The following is a 22,998-nucleotide window of genomic DNA, read 5'->3' on the forward strand; positions in this document are numbered from 1 at the left end:
AAAAACAGATTTATAATTTAGGAAGAAATCTAAAAAGAAAAGAGATCTAATGGTGGCAGTGGGGGATCACAGGGACACAGGAAGTGAAAAAGTATTGTCAGTCTGTGGGCAATGCAAAAATCATAACTTTAATCTCACACATAGGCATTCGTAAATAGAGAACTGTATTATGTGCTCAAGAATTGTCAGTAGCTTTTGGTAAAACTCTGGGAGGGCAATGTACATCCCTTACCCTCCACACTTGCCCACCAGGACCCCTGCTACTGGGTGTCTGTACTTGTCTTGGTACGGTGACATTCCTTTCTGAGGCTGGAATGAAAAAGCAGCTCTGTGCCAGGTGTAGCGACTTCAGAGCTGCTTTGTGCTCACAGCTTTTTGTTTATAGAAACCAACCTTCTTGTCCTCCTGAGCAGTGTTTGAACTTCATGTCTGCTTGGAAGAGAATCCCACTGTGTGTGTGGAATAAACTGAGATCCTGACCACTTCCCTCAGCAAACAGTCTGGTTTTGTTCCCGTGTCAGAAAGGACTTATTTGGGATTAACACTTCCCTGCCCACCAGGCAATGGTTAAATTCCAGTGCAGACAATCTGATAAAGCAGAAGCATCTTTGCAGATGTTACTGCTTAATTGACATTCACAGTATATCTTGTGTCATCACTGGAGGGTGATGACCCAGACAGAAGTCTTGGGGCTACATTGGTGGGCTGTATTTTTTGGTCATGAGTTCTGATAGCTGTACTGGGCAGAGGGCAGAGCCTTGTTTGCCCATCAGAGCACGTGAGAGCTCACAGCGCTGCTGTTGGCACTGACAGGGTTTGGTACAAAATAGGGCAGCCAGAAGTGTGTTTTCATATCCATGGCCCAGGCAGCCTTCTATAACCAGGAATGTAAGGGAGGGAGAGGAATTAAACCACTGTCATTTAACTCACACCTTGACAAGAGACTAACCTCTGGCTTGGGATTGACAACATCCAAAGCATATTGTGGGCCAAGTGCACCCAGGTGGGATTTGTGATTCTTCTCCTTTTCTAGCTCCAAAATAATTTGCTGACAAATCTTCCTAATGGACTTTGGAAAGTCAAAGACTAGGTATATTGTGAGCTTTGTAGAATAAAAAGCCCCCTGGGGAGAGGTAGGTTGCACAGCTGAGCTGCAAAGTCTGGGCTGAATACTGAGATCTGGCATGGCCTGGGAAGGGTTGAGCCACTGCCTGTGAGAAATGGCTCAGCAAGGGATGCTTGTCTGCCTGGCTTCACAGAACAAGGCTTGCTCAGGAACAGCTCCTGCCCCAGGCTTGTTTTAACCCTCCCAGGGCATTAAATCAGGCATCATCACTGACTGTAGGCAGACTACAGACCCCTCCTGGCTGACCTGGCACTGAGACTGCTCTGTGACTTGGCTGCTGAGCAGGTTTCTTTTGCAGACCAGCACAGCCTAAGTCTGTCACTGATGCTTCATTACTTCTGCAGATACAGTAGTTTTTATGCCTGCAGGAGTAGAACCAAAGGCATTAGTGGGGTCTGAGTCACTTTGTGCTGCCTGAGCCATGCTGCAACACCTGCTGTACAAGCAGGGAGGTGGAAGGAGAAGCAGGGGCACAGAGACCTTCTAGCAGCTGCTCACTTGCCTTGAGCAAAGCTGGGATTACAATTCAGGGCTCTGAGTAGTACTCCTTCCACCCTTTTGTATGCCTTTATCTCCCTGAAATAAAATTTTTTAGTAAAGCAAGTGCTAAAAGATTGAGTTAGGGATGGTATCAGAACACTGAGGTTCCCCTGGGCAGGGCACTGAATGTAATACTTCACTTCCACAAGCACATATTATATTTTTCAAGTGTGAAATGTTTTCCTTTACATCAAAGCATCAATCTGTCCAATATTCAGGAAGAAATCCACTCACTGAGGGTAATCCAACAGCATTGTTCCACACCAGCCAGGTCTTGCAGTGGTCAGCTGGTTCTGACTCTCCATCCCTGAGAGACCACTTTGAAACCTGCTCCCCAAAGCTGTAGGAAGCACTGGGGAAATGCTCTTGCTGGCCCTGTACAGCCACTTCCACATCTGCACTTCTCTTGGCCCTCGGCCAGCTTTGCAGCATCACTTATAAAAGCCAAATTCTGCTCTTTATACTTGGCTCTATTAAACCTTTTTATTTCTTTTCAGCTGGATCATTAGTTAGATGATTCTGTATTGGTTTTGACACCTGTATTCTTCCCTGAAAAGTTAGAGAAATCCCATTTATAGGGCTACCCTGTCACTGAGAGAACAGACCAATATACACTTGCTGAGTGGACAGCCTGTTTAATGTCTTTTTCTAAGCAAGTATCACTTCCTCCAAAAGAGGTTGTTCCTATGCTTTGAGGACTCCCTCAAAGCATACAATTGTCAGAAGACAATTTATGCTTCCTGTTCTCTGACTTGCCACAAAATGAAGTCACTGTTTATAGCTGCTTGCATTTGGCAGCAACACTCCCAGTTTGGTCCCATCTGGAACCACAGAACGGTTTGGAAATCTTTAATGGTCACCTGCTCCCAATGCCCTCCCATAGGCAGGGACACCTTGAACTAAATCTGGCTGCTCAGGCACCTTTCCAGCCTGTCCTTGAATGTAGAGATGGGGCATCTACCACCTGTCTCAGGGGAACAAAGGGCACCAGGTCTCTCAGGGTCGCAAAGGTGATTGAGAGCAATATTCTGCACCCATTAAAGAAACCAAACACAAAACATGTAAACATGTGGATCACTAAGAGCCCGGGGTAGTTGGGAGGAACCATTTTGTCCTCAGATGTACCAGCCCATCTCTATAAATGCCATGGTTTGATCAGAGCACTTTTCACACCACTGAAGTCTGATGCTCTTCCCACAGGACAGGTAAACCTTATAAATCCATCAACTGAAGAGACCACTAAAAGCTACACAGCTTTATTGATATGGCAGGAATGAGGCTGGAAACAGACTGTGTATCTTGACTTTCTTCTCATCCCTGGTCTTCCACTAGAGGCTGGACTTAGCCCAGGTCTGGTCTACTTTTTTTATGACATGAGAGGGCCTGAGTCACTTTTTCAACACACTGACTTATTGAAAACCTCCCCTTATGTAAACTTTCTATTTATTGACACTCCTGAGTTGCCAAGTATCCTACAACTTGGTGCTGGGCACAGCCCCCACCTTGCTTTATCAGGCAGCTCAGAGAAACACCTACTCTGTAAATACAAGGGAGTTTCTGTTCAGCCTCAGATTCATAAAATGAGCATGCCAGAACTTTCGGTCCTTCTGTTCCTGTGGCACAGAGCAATCCATCAGGCAGAGGGACTACTGTCCTGTGCTGCCTGGCTGGTGAGTTGAGGCTCACAGCTGGTGCAGGGCTGTTCCTGCTGGGTGAGAGGGGGAGATGCAAATCTGAACTTTGAGCATGGCGGGAAAACTATTATTTTAACAAGTACTGCTGAGGTTGGATTTACTAAGGGAGGGGAGAAAAGGGGCAAGGCTCAGGAAAGTGTTCCCCCTCAGGCAGTGATTTGTGATGTGTTTTGTGATCTGGGATGGGCAGCTGGTGAAGGCAGAGTTCCTGCAGGGCTCTTTGCTGCTGCTTTCCTGTATGAACACCACAGCTGGAAACTGCCCCCTTTGTCTTCCACAAATTTTAATAGGATGCTGTTAACCATCTGGTGATGAAAGCTTCACTTTTGGCTACCACCACCCTGAAGCCTGCTCTCCCAGCCATAGGGACAGTGCCCCTCACTCAGCATTTACTGTGTGCCACAGCAATCACCAGGGTTATTATGATGATGTGTTTCACTGTCTTTGATACAATGACAGGTGAAGATCAGCACCTTGGGTCAGGGTATGGTCACAGAAAGTCTCAGAGAATCTCACAGAGTCTCTGATGAAAACTCCTTGAGGAGTTTTTAGTTTCACTAGCAAAGGGTGAGAGGAATGGAATTGTCAGTACTGTGGTCTTACAGATAGGAAGGATCTCAGGGTCTGATTTCACTAATTTAATGTCTAGCTTCTACATGGCACCCATGGCTTTTCTGGTGAGTAGTAATAAAAGGAAAGGGTAGTTCCTGGAAGAAGGCTCTCCATTGCCCCATGTGCTCTGCAAACATGGCTTGATTTCAGAGTATGTATAGATACACACATGGAGACTGCTTCTGCCCTACTTGCTGCACAGCAGATCTGGAAACATAAACTTCAGAAAACATGGGCTGAAGTGGCACCTGGAATGTGGTCCTTACAGCAACAAGAACAGGAGATGCCACCCTCACAGCCTTTCCTTGCTGTTACAGTGCTCAGTTATAAAACAATCTGTGAGATTTCTTGCCAGCCTTGCCAGTCTGGAGGCACATAGACTGAGGAGTAGTGTACATGTTTACATCCACTTAAAAAAACCCTGTTGGCAGCTCAAGGCAGGCATCCCATATGGCCTGAAGGCTGATTTACACCTCTTTACACACTGAATCTTAACTGTCAAACTTCATAAGTCTGAAAACATTTCCTATAGAAAATGAAGCAGCCAAGACAATCTTACTCTCTACTCTCTCCTTCAAAGAAAAAAGAAAAAGAAAAGAAAAGAAAAGAAAAGAAAAGAAAAGAAAAGAAAAGAAAAGAAAAGAAAAGAAAAGAAAAGAAAAGAAAAGAAAAGAAAAGAAAAGAAAAATAATTAGATCAGGGCAGCTGCTGAATGGTCACCTCGGCTTTTGCCACTCAATGCTAATTGAGTCCTCAACACAGAGCCACCATGTCCAGCTGAACAAAGGGGATGGTATTGGATTATTTCAGGTCTTATGGGAAGATTTCCCCATTCAGAAAACAAAATGTTTGAGACCTGGATGGTGTAGGGGGCTTACAGCCTGCCAGAGAAGCTCTCTGGAGATGTAAGCAGAGTTTGGTTGCCTGACAAGATATTGGTGAACAAAACTGATCATCCACTGAGTGTGCTTGGGTGCCCTGGACTCTCTCCCTGAGAGTTTTCTCCTGCAGAGCTGTCAGTTCTGCATACTTCATTGCAATTTCTAGGACAGGGCAGTGAAACCATTCTGTGCAGCTCATTAATCATTTCTCAATCCAAGAGAGAGAGAATTTTTTTTTTTTTAATTTTGGCAGCCTGTGAGCAACCCCTCCACTGAAAGGGCTCCCTGACCTCTCCTAGTGTTTAGGATTTCATCTAGGTGCATTAAAAACTAGGTGCATTAAAACCATACTTTGGTGAAGTGCTTTGGAATGGCTGTGCTGTGTGGGGTGTCCCAGAGGAGCACACCATGCTGTCAGCCCAGTCTGCCTGGACTGGGTGTGCTGTTATCTGCTCTTATCCCTGTTCCAATTCCTTCCTTCCTGTAGCTCATGCTTTCTAAAGGGAAAGTTATTGAGCCTTTTAAGGGAAGTAGATAGGTAAAGCAACAGTGTCTGTCTGTGGCATAGGCACATCATTGCCCAAAACTGGAAAAGACAAGATAGATGAGAAGAAGTAAGAAAAGGAACTGAAGAAGAGTGTCCTCAGTAAAAGCCAGCACAAGAACTCAGGGCTAATTGCAAAATTCAGAAGGATTAATGAAAAAAAAAAAAGCATTAATTTTCTGCTCCAGTGGAGAAAAGGGAATTTTGCACATGCTTTTTAAAGATACAGGAGCATATGAGATATCTGATTTAATTACTATTTCTCCTTTGAGTAGAGCAATCACTTAAGTCAAACAAGAGTGTGATGGATGCTGGTGAAAGGCAGGGCAGCTTCTGGACAGCTAGACTGGAATCTTCTTCAACAGAAGAGCAAATAAGCCTGACCTTCAGAGGCAGCCATCTCCCCAAATTCCACTGAAAGAAAGAAAAGGTTAGAGAATTTTGACCCTGGTTGATGGCTTGGGTTAAGCTGCCTATTGTAGTTTAATTTCTTTGCATTTTTTGTGTCAGCAGAATTACTGATACCTCATGTGCTATGGGTACTTCATCACTGCAGGGACCTTAATGATGTATTTTGGGAATAATGAATCCTTCTGTTGGGGTTCAAATGTTTAATTCCAAACGTGTCCTTAACAAGATGTTCTCCTCACAGTAACAGAGTGTCCTCTTTAAAGGTCAGATCCCATCAGAAAAGGTTAAGAACAATGTGAAAACTGTCTTTGGGAAGTGCAGAACAAAAGTGGTCTTGTGCCTCTGGAATTTGTTCTCAGCAAGGACTGATGTCCAAGAGGAAATGCCAAGAAAGCAGATGTACTTACAAGGCTGGAGACAGGAGCTGTGACTAATATAATGGTTTATTAACTAAGAATAACAGATTTTAAGCCTTTGAGTTGGGGAGGTTAGAGGACTAGAAGGAGGAACCCCAATCCAGAGCTTTGTACATTGAGCTGCTACAGAGAGAAGTTAGGCAAGCTATAGGTGGAAAAAGAAAACAGAGAAAAAGAAATTATGTCCTTATTAAAAAACCAGCAAGTGCAAATACAAAAATACTTTAGATAGGCCTGTTTTTTCAGAGAGTGGTTGTTAAGACTGTCTGAAATCTAAACTTTTCAAGGTATCTTGGTGGGTGTGGTAAGCCTGCTGGCCTTTTAGCTCACAGCTGTTGTTCAAGAGCAGTACATGGCTTCCACAACAGACTGGCTCCTGCAGATCTCTGCAGGGCAAGAGGAGTTAATGTTTGCACTGAGATAAATCTTTGTTCTTGTTCAGTGTTTACCAGATTGACTAACCAGGCACCACATTTGCTACCAGCAAGAAGCAAACTTAAATGCAAATAGAGCAAGAGGACACAGCCTCAAATGTGACCGGGGAGGTTTTAGATTGGATATTTTTAAAAATTTCTTCACTGAAAGGGTTATCAAGCAATGAAAGCGGCTGCCCAGGAAAGTGGCTGAGTCACCATCCCTGGAGTATTTAAAAGATTTGCATATGTGGCACTCAGGGTTTAGTGGTGAATTTCGGAAGTCTCAGGTTAATAGTTGAACTTGATGGTCTTAGAGGTCTTTTCCAGCCTAATTGGTTCTATAAGCTCAGAATGCCTGTTCACAATGTAAAAGGTAGAGACTGAAAGAAAAACAGCAGGATGGAGCCCTCAACAGTGGTACCTCGGTCCCACAGGTATGTCTAATACCCTCAGGAAATTCTTCCAAGGTTTAAATTAAATTCACTTAATTGTAACTGAAGACTTTTTCTTGAAGGAAAAGAAAATCAACAAGTCCTTTAATGCTTGTTTTAGCTGCTCCTGGGGGGTGTGATTATTATTCCTGGCAAAATCTAGTGTGCTGTCTTTAATAATTTCTGACGGCACAAAGTCATGGGAAGTCTTTCACAATTCAGCAGGTGAGGGGTCAAGATCCCTGTAGAGGGAATAAAGAACTCTAAGAGGTGCGGGAACAAAAGAAAGCACCTCTCTGCATGTAACAACTGCATTCTTTATTTTGTAGGTCTGTGTTAGTATTTAGTAGGTCTGTTACCCAGCTCTTGTGTATTGACATGTGAAAAGTTGTTGAATATAACCATTAATTTGCATCTGTTCAGGATGTGGCTTCCTTGTTGTCATGACTCATAGTGCATAAGGATGCTGAATGTGTCAATAAAAAGTCATTGGTTTTCTGCAGGAGGGACAGGGTTTGGAAGAATGGAGGCTTTATGTGCCAGGGTAGATGGCCAGTGTTTGCAGAGATACTGTGCTCTGGTACTGCTCTTCCTGAAGGCTCAGAGTTTGGAGTTTTAGATCATTTGTGGCAGAATTGTGCACAATTCAAAAGTTCAAATTATAGATTGCTCAGAGTGCGTATCAGTAGACCTGGTGTTTCTTCTTCTGCATCTAGGAAAATAATTTTTTTTTAAATGAAAATACTGAAAAACATAGAAGCAACTGTGTCAATAGAGTTTCTGCCTGCCAAGAAGGGCCAAAGGTAGATAACTGGAAGTACAGTTTGTGAAATTGGTATGAGCAAGGCTCTCAGCAGTTTCATACACTTAGTTTATGAGCTGGATGGATATCAGACCCTCTGCCCACAAACTCCATAAATGTGCCTGAATGCCCTTGAATTCTCTAACTCAACAACCTTCTTTGCAATGTGTGATTTATGTGTCTCACTGAAGAATACCTCATTTGTTCGCACCCTCATTTGTTTTAAAATTGTTGCCTGATAATGTCATCGAGCACTGTGGTTTTGTGGTCTGGGGAGTGAAACTGAGACTCTCCTTCTCTATCCATCTTTCCATGTCACTCATTATTTTATAGCTCACTTCCAAAGAACACTTCAGGTGTGGTTAAACAATATAGTAAACCCAGATGCCTCTCAAAGACATGGGGATCACATGAGACTGATAACTGGGAATGAATTCATCTTCCTGCTCAAGTGTGCTCCAAGAATGGATTTGTTTTTTCACTATCCAGCTTTATGCTGGATTAGGTACAATTTTGGCAAAAGCTTATGTATGAATGCTTTGATCATTCAGACAAAAACATGATAATGAACCCATACCTGACTCAAATCCATGCCAGGTGACCCAGCCATGCATGGATTTGGTATTTATGATCAGGGAATGACCAGAACAGGAGAAACATTCTATGAGGTCAGATCCCATATCCATCTGGCAACGTGTTCTTCTCCAGCAGTGACAAAAGGATGGGATATTCAGGGAGAGCACATGAGCCTGGGCACTTTCTGTGTTCCATTCTCCTTAGCATTCAGAACATTTTTATCATGAGTGTTAATGGGTACATCCCCATCCAGTCCTTTTAGTATTTTCAGTCTTGTTTCATCAAGTGTTGTGTGTTATGCTGTGAAAGAAGCAGCTCTGTTTTCATCCTATTTGCCAGTTTAAATTTATAAAATTTCATCCTAGTGCCACTCAGTCATCTCCTCTCCAAATGAAGAGTTACAGCTGTTTCAGTCTGTTATAAACTGACTTTTCCCACCTTTTTTCTGTGCCTACTCTAACCCTGTTGCCTTATTTGAGATATGGAGACTAAAGCTGCACACAGAATGTGAGATGTTAAACTGATTTATTCTGTGATCCTGTGCAATGACCTTGTGCAGGTTCACCAGTGCTTTAGAGGCAAGCTGACACTCACTCCTTTCTTTCTGACACCCATCCTGACAACACCCTGCACAGTGTGGACGCTTTTAACTGATGCTGCACACTGAGCTGCTAATCCAGAGACCACCAGGGTGACTCTAGGACCATCTTCTAGTGTTTGGTAGCCAGTTCAGCATTCTCAGGCATGTTTCATTATTTTCACCTCACTGCCCCACCTGAAAAGCTCTTTCTATCATCTCTTTCTCAGGCTAAATAGACTCTGCCAGGACCCTCTTTTGACCACACCTCACATGGTTTTCTCTGCATTGCTCAGTTTTAGGTTCCTTTTGAGATGGGAAGACAAAGCAGCAAGCTGTAGCCAAAATGCAGTAATTTAGTGGCATAAGAGGTTCCCTGCCACATTTTTATTTAATTTCTTATCCTTTCTAATGGCTGATTTCAGGTTTTGACTGCTGCAGTGCAAGAAACAGGAGTTTTACACAGAAATATCCACAAAGACATCAGAATTTCTCCTGAATAGCTATTTTAGAGCCTGTTCTTGAATGCACAGACCCAATGTGTAGCTAATCTTCACCACTGTATTGTTAACTTACAATTTTCTTTTCTTACAGAGGAGATATTAATAGTCTAGACACATAAAGTCACAGTGTCACATAGATATGAAAAATCCCAAGATGCAAAACTGATACCTGTAGCTGCCACAGCTGGTTTTTAAATTGCAGCTTGTCATACAGAATTCTGTATTCACCTTCTTGAAGAGCTGAAGTTTTCCTATTGCAAATCCTTGGACCTGTCAAAAAAGCAGAACCAGGGGGAAATCAGGAAAAGTGTAAACAAGTTAAGGCAGCTTGTAAAAGCTCCAAGCTTTGAAAGAACCACACCAGAAATAATGAATCTGGGGATAAAGGGAGGTTCTTTGCTGAAGCAGGATGAAAGATCTGACAGTATATTGAACAAAGCAACCCTGCACTGGGAAACAGTGAATTAAATGAATTAATTGTCAAGTTTTCCTTTAACTTCTATAATCCTGAGAAAAGAAGGCATGAAATGAATACATTTTAGCCCCTCATTAAGATTTGTTTGCTTGACATATGTCCAAGATCACAGAATTTATTTTATTTGGCCCTCCTTGATAATTAAATATAGTGCAATAAATTTATTATCACAAGTGATATAATATTTTAATAAAAAATGGTTGTGAATTAACCAGCTGTGGTTATGTGACTGTTTTAGATTTATTAGACTTTTCATTTTGAAGCCATATCTTTGTATTGTAATTATATTTTATTCTTTGGAAAAAGGGATTTAAGTTATGAGATAATTTCCTTGACTAGTATATATTGTGGGAGTGTTAAAATGAGCCAAGAGTCATTCCTACATTTCAGGTTTGTTATTTCTTTTCTTTTTCATTAGAAATGAAAAGAAGTAACATGTTTATAACTTAGAGAACTTGTGTTTATTTCATGTAAATTAGAACTACTCACGTGCAGATAATTATTCACCTAGTGCTGTGTTGTTTGATATACTGAAAGACTCTCTTGAAAATGAACTTACATTGAAAGAAGTGAAATGGGAAGGAGCTGAATAAAAGCCCACCAAGACATCTTAGAAAATGCAAATAACAAAATCCAAAGATAAAACCTCACCTACCAAATTTTATGTTCATGTGTAGAAAGGCACAAGGTTTTTTTTCTTCTTGCTTCAGTTTCTGCTCCCTCAGCCAAGGCAACCACTGGCTTAGAGTCTTGAGGCACTGGAGCTGGCTCAGAGCTGAGGTGCACAAACCTTTGGTCATCACTGAACTAAATAATTTTGATGGTTCCAAAAGGTTTGCTAAGACTGCTGCTTCCAGGGAGGAAGGGACTTGAGGGAAAAAAGCAGGGCAGCTGCTCCAATAAGGACTCAGCCTATCCATGTGAGAACTGGATGGTCTTGGGGGATGTGCTGGATAAAACAGGCTTTGTATCTCTGTCTGTCCTCTGTGTGTCCAGCTCTCACCCCCTGGTTTCTTTCCTCTTTGCCCTCCAGGAGTACAGCTCACACACCAGCACAAGGGAAGGGCATCTCAAGGCTACAAAAATGAAACTTGACAAATATCTTGGTCTTAATGTAGCCAAGCCCAAGTCTGGGTTTTGTCTGACCAAGTTCTGGAAAACTGCATGGAGAGGGGGCTCTGATGAAGGGACAGAAGGTCCTTCCCCAAGCTACACATGTCTGTGTTTAAATGGCTCAGTTTATTCTTCCAGCTTGATAAGTCATGGAGGAGTGTTTTCTGCCACCCCACAGTGAGAGCCTAGAGTGAGGTAGATAACCTGCACCCTACAAGTGCCTGTGTTTCTCTGGATGGCTTGTAACCATTCCCAAAGCAGGAAGCCAGTCTCCTCTTGAAACAACTCTTCAAGCACACAGACTTCTGAAAAGATTTTGCTGGAAGAAAATACTGCATTTAAACAATATGGAGGAACTCTGAGGTTCAGTATTAGTAAGGTCATTTGAACTCTCATGCTGACAGCTCTGAAGTGGATTTTTTTTTGCCAACTTTCCTTTAAATTAGACTGCAAATTGCAATTATTGGATGTAAGAGAACATTTTGGTGTGCAAGAAGTGATCACAGAGCCTCTGTGATGATGGGACAGCTTAGATGAAAAGAAAGAACATGAAAGCAATTTTTTGGAAAGCTGGATGCTGCCATGAATGAACCTTGACAAGAGGAGAATAAAATTTGTGAGTCTTTTTTTCAAGGTATGAAAATTAATTCAGAGACCCAGTGGACCTGTGACACCGATAACAGGAAATGAACCCTTGTGTTTACAGAGGTGCAAATTCAACATGGTCTGAGTATAGGCAAATGCTGTGGTATGTCCCACTCTTATTTACTATTTATATCAGGAAAGCCTCAATGAATCACAGTCATAAATAAGGTCTATATTGTACTGTGCATATGCAGAAAAGAAAAAGTTCCCCTAACTTCAGATTTTTTTACAATCCCCTTGTGAAAGGAGCTGGGACACTCAGTCCTCTTTGAACTAAGAAATGTTCTTGATTAGCTGAGATGGCTGATTTTTAATTGCTTCTAATCAAAGCACTTAAGACAGGAAACCTCTTTGTAGCCTGTAAGAATTCTTTCATCTGCCTTCTCTTTGGGCATGGAATTGCTTTATTCTATCTCAAATTAGCTTGTAGGATTCAGTGAGGAGCAAAACCTCTATTTGTGCATTATGTAGCATGTGGGGGTTAAATCTTCACTGAAGTTTGTAATACCTCAACACTAACAATCCCCAACCTTCCCACATGTCCATGACAGGTGAATGAGTTTTTCTGCACCCCAAGTCGCTCCTGATTTCCCATGTTTGTGCCTCACTGATAGCCAGGAGGTCCTGGGGGAATATGAGAGACCTTTCCTCACTATATCTTTCTAGGGGTTTACCTAGAGGTGGCACAAAGTTTTATGCCTGGCTTAGGGATACAGATTGGTATGGATAACTTTGGTGTCATTCTCAAATCTGGTATAACTGAGTAGAAGGTCCGAACTTTCTCTTGTTAAAATTTACACTATCTTGGGGAAGAAGGGATGGAATAATTTTCAAGTTTTCAACAGTTGATTAAATTTATGTCAAAACTGTAGGGAAAAATAGTTTGTGGAAATCTGAAGAAAGGTTAATTTTTTTATTCCCTCTGTGAGAACAAACTGTCTACCACAAAAAGCATATCCACAGAACACTTTCAGGAAGCCTAGCTGGTTAAATTAAGCAGTGTGGATGCTACCCATGTGCACAGGATTAGGGTGTGTGATGGGTTTTCTCTGAGAGCCAGGCCTTATGAGCTCTCAGAGAAACCTATCGCACCTGAGACAGCTCTGCTACCTGGAATGGCATAAAATCAGCACTATGGCATCTTAGGTAGTGTTGGAAACAGAAGAGTTTTAATAAAAGGCAAAATAACAAAGCTCTTACAGAGAAAACTCAAGCTAGGGGCAAGAGATTTTTGCTCTTGTACTTCACAAAAGTAATTATTTACTTTGTTCTCTTCTTTTTCTAGTGAATTACCTAGACAGGACTTTTTGGCTTCTGTCGAATTGGCAGCCCTAGATTTGAGGTGAAGTCCTAAAGGTCCAGTGAGGTGTCTTTTTACCAAATTGAGGAGAGAAACTTCTGGGCTTTTTTCCTTTTTAAGGAGACAAAGGATAATTTGGTTACTTTGTCAACAAGGGGCCCATTCCTACAGGTGTGCACACTGGCACTGGCTGACAAGTGGTTTATATATCAAAGTGAAGGAGCCTGTTGTGAAAGATTGAGTCATTCAGTTCCCTGAAGATTTTATTTACTTAGTTTAGACCCTTACAGAGAAAATTCTCTTTGGCAAATCCCATGTACAGAGAAAGTCACCCTGCCCTCCAGCTGAACAAACCCACACTCTTTGTCCCCATAGCTGAGCCCTGCAAGTGACCTGTGCTTGCTGCCTGTCTGTGCTGTCAAGGGACACATCTCTGCATGTTTATCTTCCTCTGGGGTCAGGGGACAGGGGTCAGGGACATATCTCTGCATGGTTATCTTGGCTAAGGTAACCTCTGGGGTCAGGGGTGCAGGAGAGCTCAGATGCAGCCTGATGCCATTTGTGCCCAAACCTCTGATAGAATAAAAACCTGAGACTGAAATCTGGTTTACTTCAAAGATGGATTTTGCTCTTGGCACTAAGCCTGGGTAATTCTCTTTCTGTTACCCTGTGGCACCTTCTGCAGTTCTGTCTTTAAGCAGTTTCAAGTGTTATGTAAACATAAGAATCATAGAATACAGCCCAGTTAACACATCTGGCTTTATTAATGGCCATTTCCTGCAGTCACCCTCTGACTCTTGCTTTGCTTGAGGCCTGTTTGTGTCTCAGTGCTACATTTCCACTCATACTGATCAGATTTTAGGATTCTTTGGCATAAAGTCGTGCACTCTCTGCTATTGTATCCTTACATTGCTGACATTCCTCTTGGGCTGGCCAGTAAACTTAATTTGCTTGCTCTGAATACAACCTTTAAACATTACCAACTTCCCTTCCCAGTTTGCAGTATCTTTTCCTCCACAGCTTGAATTTGCAGATGATTTCAGATGTTTGACCACTGGTCACTATCAGATTTACTCAGCTTGTAGATGCCTGCTTGTTTTGGCTCTTTGGACTATGTGCTTCTGCAGGTAAATTTTTATACCTACAATAATTTAGGCAAATAAATCCTCTGATGACAGGGGGAAGAAAATTTGCTGAATGTTTGTCACTGCATGCTTGTGGCCAACAAAGAACCTGAAAAATGCTGCTGTTATATAAAATCCTTTGTGTTTGCCTCTCACCACTTGGTTTGTCAGTACTGTTAATAGCACAAAGTTCTCAAGCAGCATAGATTGTTTCTCTCTCTGAAACATGTGGCATATTTATTTTCTTGGAAAGCTGATGCTAGGCAGAAACACCTCTCTAACACAGCTAGAGGAGCAGCCCTTGTTCAGGCTTGTTCATTGCTTTGCTGCTGAAGGGGAGTGAGAACTACCTAAATTATGTGCTGTATGTGCCACTGATACCATGGGTGTGTGTAGTGGGTGTCCTGACCAAGGTATTTACACAAATAACTTTATCTCAATTCAGTGGAAAACTGCTTTTGTTCTGGATCCTCTAATCTGCCTTTTATCTCTGGTCTTGTCACAGGCATAAAGAATGAGCTACATGTGTGAGAAGTCAGTAGATTGGAAACTTATCTTTGATTTTCTTTCTTTGCATCTTGCCATCTTGGTTTGAACAGAAGTTTTGGTTCTTGTCACATTATGTTTGCCTGTACATGGCCAAATTTTAAAAAGAAACTACATTAGATGAAGCAAAAAGTCAGAGTTTTCTCTCGTTTGCTGTCGATAAAAGGAAATTCAGAATATAATGATCTGTCTTGGAAATCAAAACTCCCTATTAACAGCTCCTCGAGTTAAATTAGAATCCAGTACAGAGAAAGGTTTGAAAATACTGTACTGATCAATTTTCTCTACTTTTTCAGAAAGGGGCTGTTTGCTGGCATGAAGCTGAAGAAGAAGAAAAAAGGCGAGAAAGGGCTGACTATTGCAAACAAAGACGCATTGGGTAAGCCTCATAAATCAATATTTCAACAAGGATGAGCAGGTGGTGGGGGATTATATTAGATCTGATTTCATGTGAACTCATTTGAATTGTGTCTCAAGGCTTAGCATTGATAAACCAGGCAGTAAACTCCTTACCACTCCAAAATAAACAGAGAGCTAATTCTTTTTGCATTAACTGTTTCATGAAGTTCACGTTCAGATTCTGTGAGTTCATACCAGTCTGTCTGGTGCAATAAACTAAAAATGGCAGCTTGCCCCTTACCATAGAGAGATGGCATATTTTTGAGAGGTTTTTTTTCTACTTTACAGATAGATAATTTACTACAAGTGCGTAATTCCTCTGGAAGTTCTGCTTCTTTTAGAAACCATAAATACACAGGCTGCATAGGCTGTGATGGCTGGATGGGCTGGCTCAATAAAGGTGGCAGATTTACTCACTAGTGTGTGTGTGCCTCTTGTGAGTGCACACAGGGTGAGGAGAGTGGCTACAGCCACATGGATATGGGAAATGATTTTGCACAGGAGGGGAGCTGATGGTGTAAATACAGATACAGACCATGAGAGTATCTCTAACTGGGACACCCAAATAAATAAAATATTCAGTTCATGATGATAAATTCACTGCTCTTCTCCAAGTGAGCTTTTTGTTACTGGAAATTAGACATTGTCTGTTTTCTTCATCAGGTGGTCATGATGAGATTACAAATTTTCTCCACGACACTCTTGGAAGACAGGAAGAGATAGAGGAAGACCTAATGAACAGTGATGCTCTATCCAGTGCTTTTGGATCCTTAAGCACAAATAGGAAAAGGTGCTCCTTCATGTATCTTGCCAAACATCCCCCTAAACATCTTTTCCAGATCCCTGTTTCCCAGGAAGGGCATTATCCTTGAACAAAACATCTGACAGAAAATCCCTTTGCTGACAGCAGTGATCCCTTCACTCCTGCTCTCCCACATGACAGAGTGGAATGCACTTGTCAGCTCAGTGATATCACAGATGCTATCCAGTGCAGGGAGAGGTTGAAATGGATCCTGGGTGTGCCTCAACTGTGCTAAGGAGTTCTAAACAAAAACAAGCCAAAGGGAACAGCAACGTCTATACCACAGAGCTTGCATAGTTGTGCTTTTCATACAGGAGAGGAATGCAGTCTGGAGAGGAATGGAGTCAAGCTTGATGGGATCCACAAGTGAAATCACTGCCATGATAGGTAGCTGCGCTGCTTTGTGTGGATGCAAAACATTTTCCTATCAAAAAGTATATGAGAAAGACAGAGATGGTCTCTGTTGATGAAATCAAGCCTAACAGTTCACAACAAAGCTGTTTGCCATAAATAATACTTGTTTACTGTTGAGAAGTCTTTCTAATGTGTGTACAAGTACCAGCTCTTGCCTAGAGATGTCTAATGCCTTCTTCTGACATTTAAACAGGGCAAAGCTGGTGACCAGAATTCATGAAGAGGAGATGAAATCCCAGAACTACCAGGTGAGCAGGGGGTGACAGCCCTTATGTGACTGTGAATTTCTCAGGCATTCTGGACCTGAGCTCAGGATCCATGGTGTCCTTGTGGCCCACAGATTGCCATCACCATCATCGAGGCCAGGCAGCTGGTGGGTGAGAACATCGACCCTGTGGTGATCATCGAGATAGGTGATGAGAAGAAGCAAACAACAGTAAAGGAAGGCACAAATGCCCCTTTCTACAATGAAGTAAGTGATTTCTCTTAAAAAAGACATTTTCTTCAATGGTTCTGGGTGGACTTCGCCATTTGGTAGCTTATAAGGGGCTGAATTAAATTTACAGCACTTCCATGTCTGAGCAGACACGTCTCCAGGAGACAAAGCACCAGCAATAGCTCCCTTGGGTTTTAGATCTGTTTGCTCTTTCTCTTCTCAAGGTCTGTCCAACCTGTTCCCCACCTTCTCCTGCACATTCTACTTTACTGCCACTGCTGCTGCAGTTTTTTAAATCATCCATTCAGGAGCTTTGTCTGTACTGCACCACCCCACACACTTCCACTCCCTTTTCTACTATATCATGGTTCCAGTCTTCCCTTGACATATGTTTGTTCCAATTGGTGACAAATGACACCAAAACAATCCCCAAAACCAACAGGTCCTTTGGGTTTCCTTGTCCCTCCTGTCTCTTTTGACAATACCTTTTGATGCAGACTGAGGCCCATGGGCATTTGTGAAGCAAGTCTTGTGCAGCCATGCAAGGAATAAAGTAGAAAACAAGTCTGGGCCATGGCAGAAATATATCAGAGTCAAGGAAAGAATTTTGCTTTGTCCACCACTGTCCCCCTGCACCCCCAGCATCTCACCAGGGCTCTGTGCACTAACAAAAAGTGCTGAGCCATGCAGCTGACAGCACTGTCTGCCTGCCCAGGGATGGTTCTCATCTGCTGTCCCCTCTTCCCACAGTACTTCGTGTTCGATCTCGTTGGACCACAGGTGCTGCTGTTTGACAAAATAATCAACATCTCTGTAAGTACCTAGGAATGCTTAGCACAGTGAGTAAAGGCCATTGTTTTTGTGTCACTTCAACTCTAAGTGATTCTTAATGTAGTTTAAAAGAAAAAAAAATTAGATACCAAGAGTGCTAGAAAGTCACCATGAAGTATAGGAAAGAGAAGAGGAGTCAGCTGGCAGAAATTTGAAGGAATGTATCCAAAGGGAAGATTTAGTCTGCATTTTCAGGGCCACTCATTGCTGGTGCGGCAAGCTGCAAGGAAGAATGAGAAAATTCAGCTTAGGTCTCTCTTCTCACTGTCTTAATCCATCTAATTTTCAACCTGCCACTTGATTCAAATGACTGAGTTGAAACTTCTTATTTACATCAGATATAACTGTTTCTAACTAAATGAAGCTAAATTGATGCAGGCACTTTTCCTCAGCAAGGGCTCTCAGGCTGCCTGAGTGTCACTGGTTGGTTGCTATTAGCACGGGAGTGCTCTCCAAGAGTTCAGTGCTGCTTCCACGACTCACTGCAATTCAAGTCCCAGCAAAACTACAGGGGGGCCTTATTGCTCTTTACAAATACCTGAAAGAAGGTTAGAGACAGGTGTGGCTTGGTCTCTTCTCCCACGTAACAAGTGACAGGACATTCCAAGAGGAAATGGCCTCAAGTTGGACCAGGAGAAATTCAGACTGGATATTAGGAAAATTTCTTCACTGAAGGGGTAGAGAGGCATTGGAATACACTGCCCAGCAAAGTGGTGGAATCACCATCCCCAGAGGGATTTAAAAGGCATGTGGATGTAGCAGCTGGGGACATGGTTTAGTGGTGGATTTGGCAATGCTGGGCTAATGATTGGGCTCTATCTTAAAGATCTTTTCCAACCTAAATGATGTAGTTTCTGTGACACCTCAGAACAGTCCTGATGGAAGACACATATGCTCTTCGGCTTGGACATTAAATAATGATGTGCAGTTTGGAAGGCCAAGTCCATGGAGCCATGTTAATTATCTTGTCCAAAACTCATCACCACATATAGCAAATCTGCTAAGGAGTTAGAGATTTCATGAAACTCTGGACAGTGCTGTATTTGTATTATTTGGAAACTTCAACAGCTGTGCCATTCATGAACTCTTGATTTGCTAAAAGTTCATCCATTTTGTCAGAGATTTCTCTGGCAAATAAACAGTGTGTTGTTGCTCCAGGAAAAGTAATTTTTCTCTGAAGTGCTTTGTCCATTTCAGTAATGTACACCGGGAAAAGATCTGTGCTGGTTGAGCTTGACAGAAACAAGCAGTGCTCAGGAGCTATAGGACACATCACTGTCTACTTCCTTTTCTGAGCTGCTAATAGAGTGACTTTTCCCAGCTCCAGAATAAAATGTGTTCATTTACACATAAACAACTGGACAACTAGGTTTTCAGTGCTGGGAGTAAACTGACAGTTGGAATCTTAAAGTTCCATTAACATCCAATTAACATCCACTGTACCACACTCAGAGCTCAGACACATGAAGTTCATAACTACATAAGGTATCTGCAGATCTATTCCCATCTGTGAGGACAGAATTTACTACAGGCTGACAATGGCATGGGAGTAGATATTACCTCACAGCTGTGACATATCACAGCCTGAGGCCCCACAGGTGTTTCAGACATGGTTTGTGTATCAGCACACTGCCAAGGCACCAGCTCCTGTGTGCTGCTGATGCTGTTGGGGATGTACAGTTGTTTTTCTCTGAGATGTGGCCAATCTTTCCAATATCACATTCCTTTGATAAAGATTCCATATATCCAGTGGTGGAGGGGAAAGTGCCAGCTTTCTTCTGACTGCAATAGGGGTGTGGGAAAATGTCACCATTATCTGCTGTATATCTGCCCAGTTTCATCTGGCTCAGCAAACATTTTATTTATAGCTGATGAAGGTGCTACACTAATAAATTAAAAGTCTTCTAAGTAAAAATGACTTTAGAAAAAAGCTCAGCAACAACAATGAACTAACCTTGGGCAGTGTTCATGTATGCTACTGAAAACAGAGATTCATTACCTTGCAACACAATTCTGGAGAAGGCAATCTCTCAGGGAAATAGAAACAAAGAGAGGAAATATGTGTGCTGGGAGTGAAGGAAACCCTGAGGGATGGAAAGTTTCACAGCATTTGCTTAGCATGAATCTTAAGAAGAAACAAAGATTGGCAGCCTCTATTATGAGCTTATCTGCATATGGAAACTCAAGGAAAACAAAATAGGTTAGTGCCTTTGTCTACCAGTTTAGCAGTTAGTGTAGCTGTATTCAAACCCTGCATTTGAGAGAAAAATGAGACACTCAAAGTACCTGTTAATTACTAGATTTTTTCTTCATTATTGTCTTCCTGTACATTTCAGCAAACTGGTAGTAATACCATAGTAAAACTAAGGTGACCCTTGTGTGCTAAACCTGTATCTCCCTTACTGAAATATTCCTCAGTGTAACACTATGCATGTTTGTTCTTATTCAGAAAAACTGAAGAATATCCTTCAGTCCTCTACAGTCAAGTGTGAAAAGACACAAATCTTTAATTAGATATGATGTGGATGTGATGCTCCCCCTCAGAGAAGAAAAGAGGTGTTTGCTATAAAGTTCATGCTCACTTTCTTTGTTGCATTAGAAGAAAAATACACTTGGAAAAAAAAAATAAGATGAGAAAAGATGTAGAGTGTTTGATAGAAGCAGTGAGTTACTGCCTCAGCATTAAAAGCAACACGCACTGCAGGGAGTGGAAACCTGCATCATTTTAGTGGAACAGGAGCATTTACCTTTCACAAAGCAAATCTCAGGGACAGAGAAGTGAGTTTTACACGTTTAACATCTAACGCTCTCTGAACAGGCTGTCATGGAGAGGAAATGAGCAAAGAGCAGTGAGAGGGCATCACTTTGGACTCACCACGTACTCTCACCTTGTTTTTGAGTCTTAAAGAAGCTTGTGGGGTTTTTTTTCCCTTACAGAAAGGCTGCATCCTTCTTCCCCCTTTAATCTCTCCTAGCTGGATCTGTTGATTTGGACATTCCCACGTACTTCTTCCAAAGCTGTAATATTGCCTGGCTTCAGGGAGAAACCCAACAGATTTCAAGGCTACTTCCCAGCCCTGTGTGTGCTCTAGTCCAGCCTCATAGGGGGGAAGGTCCAGTGCTATGATGGGACCTCACAGCACCAGGGATTGAAGAAAAGCAGCACTTGTGCACGCAGCACTAACTTCACACTAATTCCTTTTCCACATGAAGGTTATTTAATTTTTCAGCTTAATAGTAAAGTAAAACTGCTCCTTTGGCCATGCTTGATTTTTCAGCTCTAGAATTGGAACTTCAACACTTCCATGTTGAAGTGAGGAATCATCAAGGACAGCTGAGTGTGTTCCCTAGGTCACAGTGGCCATAGGCCCTGTCGTGGATTGACCCTGGCACAATGCCAGTTCCCCCCTGAAAATACACTTTCCCTAGTGGGTTCTGTGAGATGTAATCAGGAACAGAGCAAAGCAGGCTCCAACTTAGGAATAAAGGAGACAAACTTTATTAACTATAACATCTAAAATGAACAGACACAAAACTAAGAATGAAACCCCTCCAAATACATTCTTCCTCCTCCCCCTTTTCCTCCACAGCATGAAATAACACCACAGATTTCCACACTGTCACCATCTCTCAGATAACCCACTTTTGAGTCCATCATCACCCCTCAAATAATCAACTCTCAAGTCCATCAGGAGGAGAGGAGTCTCCCCTTGCACCATAGGCTTCCCCCAGAAACACAGTTGAAACCTCTTGGTTTTCCACGTCACTCGTGGCACCGCCTGGAGAACATCTGCCCTCATGGAAGGACTTCTTCCTTCCATGTCCAGCGCTCTCACCACTGCACATGGACCAGAACTGCTTTTAGGGTTCCCTTTTTAAGGATGCCCCGCCCAGTTCCAACAAAAGCAGCAGTCTCTCAACTTCGGGACACCAGTCCCCCCCAGATTTCACCCCCTGGGGCTGAGGGGCCTCATGACCAGAGATCTTCCTCTCCACGGAGACAGAGGGCATCCCACACCCTCCTCAGCCGTCTCTGTTCTCACCACTGCTTCACTGCACTCTCTTTGGCTCCAAGGCATTGCCTCCCCCTAAATGCAGTCTCTGTGTCACAGGAAAAACATGTGTCTGTCCATGGCCATGCAAGAGTCCAGCTCAAGGCCACTCCATCATCTCCCTCCACCTAGGATTCTTCTCACCTCTTCTAACATCTCTCACTCGTACTCACTTTCATCACACTTGCCCACTGCTTCATCTCTCTTCATTCAGATTCATGAGGATCAGTATTTGTAAGGTTCCCATTATTCTAGAAAGGGGTTAAAATCTTCGCCTCTGTCTGCCCAGAACTCCCACAGCGGGCCGGGCACCTTCTCTCGCCACATCCCCCACTTCTCCTTCTGGCCAGCCCTGCTGCCAGTCCATGATATCGAATTTCAAGGCAGAACAGGCACTGGCTCTCTCTCTATCTCTCTCCCGGGGGGTAGAAGGGGGGCCCGATGCTTCTCAGGGCTCCTCCACCCTTCCATCTTTCAGAGCCTTCACGCCCCTCCTCTGCCCGAGGCTCTGGCCTACCTCACCCGGCCGCACGGCCCCAGCCGGGCAGGGGAGCTCTGAGCTCCTTCATGGACCAGAACCAAGAGAGAGTTCTGGGAGTTCTTGCTTTTAACCCCCTGTGTTCTCAGAGGCGGTCCATACCTTCTGTGGCCAAGCTAGTGCCGATATTCAAATCCAAGCACTGATTGGTTTGACCACAACCTCCCAAAAAACTCCCTTCCTTCTTAACAGACGAGAGGCCCTTAACAGGGAAGAACATTATATTGCAATTAGAAACTTCTTGAATTTTCTGGTGAATCTTGATGAAGGTGTCAGTTATCTTGGAAATGTATGTCTACTGTCCTTGAAAAGTGTAGAAAATAAAGTCACACGACCAATCCAGTGCAAAATTGCAGAAGTCTTCCTATCCTGAAATATCCTTATCTACAATATGTAGGTCCAAAGAGAGAATATGATGTGTTCCAGACTCCTGAAATGCTGTTGCAGACCTGATTGTTTATTTCCAATATTTAGATTTAACTTCTGTAGACTTGAAAGAGCTTAGTTTCTCTTTGCAATTTGGGCAAGGTGTTCCAGAAAAATTTGGCCTCTTTCAGAGGCTTTTCCACAACCAAGGAATAGGTTTCAACTTTTTAAGCTATTCTGAAACCAAGTGAGACACATTTTTTGAGAAATACAGCTCTAGAGCAAATCTTCCTTTAGATGAAGCCTCTGTCTTATCTATAAAGTGAACAACATGCAAGTATTTGAAAATGACATAGAAATACATAGGTCTGGGAATCATGGCAATTGAAAATTATTAATTAAATTTGAATTAAATTAAATTAAATTCA

General features: G+C 42.6%; 1 protein-coding gene and 1 long non-coding RNA gene across 9 annotated transcripts in view; one reads left to right on the top strand and one right to left on the bottom strand.

The window, feature by feature from the left end:
* LOC135284684 (uncharacterized) overlaps window positions 1–11,741 on the bottom strand; it is a 32,205-nt gene extending 20,464 nt beyond the window's left edge. For both annotated transcript variants that reach the window (XR_010349912.1, XR_010349913.1), the window contains exons 1-2: window positions 10,660–11,741; window positions 9,699–9,799 (exon numbers count right to left, since the gene is read on the bottom strand). This is a non-coding gene — a long non-coding RNA (uncharacterized LOC135284684). The remainder of the gene's footprint in view (window positions 1–9,698; window positions 9,800–10,659) is intronic.
* Window positions 1–22,998, top strand: part of FER1L6 (fer-1 like family member 6) — a 79,871-nt gene that overhangs the window by 4,999 nt on the left and 51,874 nt on the right. The window contains exons 2-6 of one of the 7 annotated variants that reach the window (XM_064396264.1): window positions 15,029–15,111; window positions 15,795–15,921; window positions 16,541–16,595; window positions 16,688–16,819; window positions 17,534–17,596. In XM_064396264.1, the coding sequence (XP_064252334.1) occupies window positions 15,029–15,111; window positions 15,795–15,921; window positions 16,541–16,595; window positions 16,688–16,819; window positions 17,534–17,596 (460 nt within the window). Of the gene's footprint in view, window positions 1–15,028; window positions 15,112–15,794; window positions 15,922–16,117; window positions 16,390–16,540; window positions 16,596–16,687; window positions 16,820–17,533; window positions 17,597–21,381; window positions 21,901–22,279; window positions 22,494–22,998 lie in introns of those variants that run through there. The other 6 variants (XM_064396294.1, XM_064396282.1, XM_064396274.1 and 3 more) reach the window with 6 other exon arrangements.

This window comes from Passer domesticus, chromosome 1, assembly GCF_036417665.1.
Source record: "Passer domesticus isolate bPasDom1 chromosome 1, bPasDom1.hap1, whole genome shotgun sequence".
In the NCBI taxonomy this organism is placed as follows: domain Eukaryota; kingdom Metazoa; phylum Chordata; class Aves; order Passeriformes; family Passeridae; genus Passer; species Passer domesticus.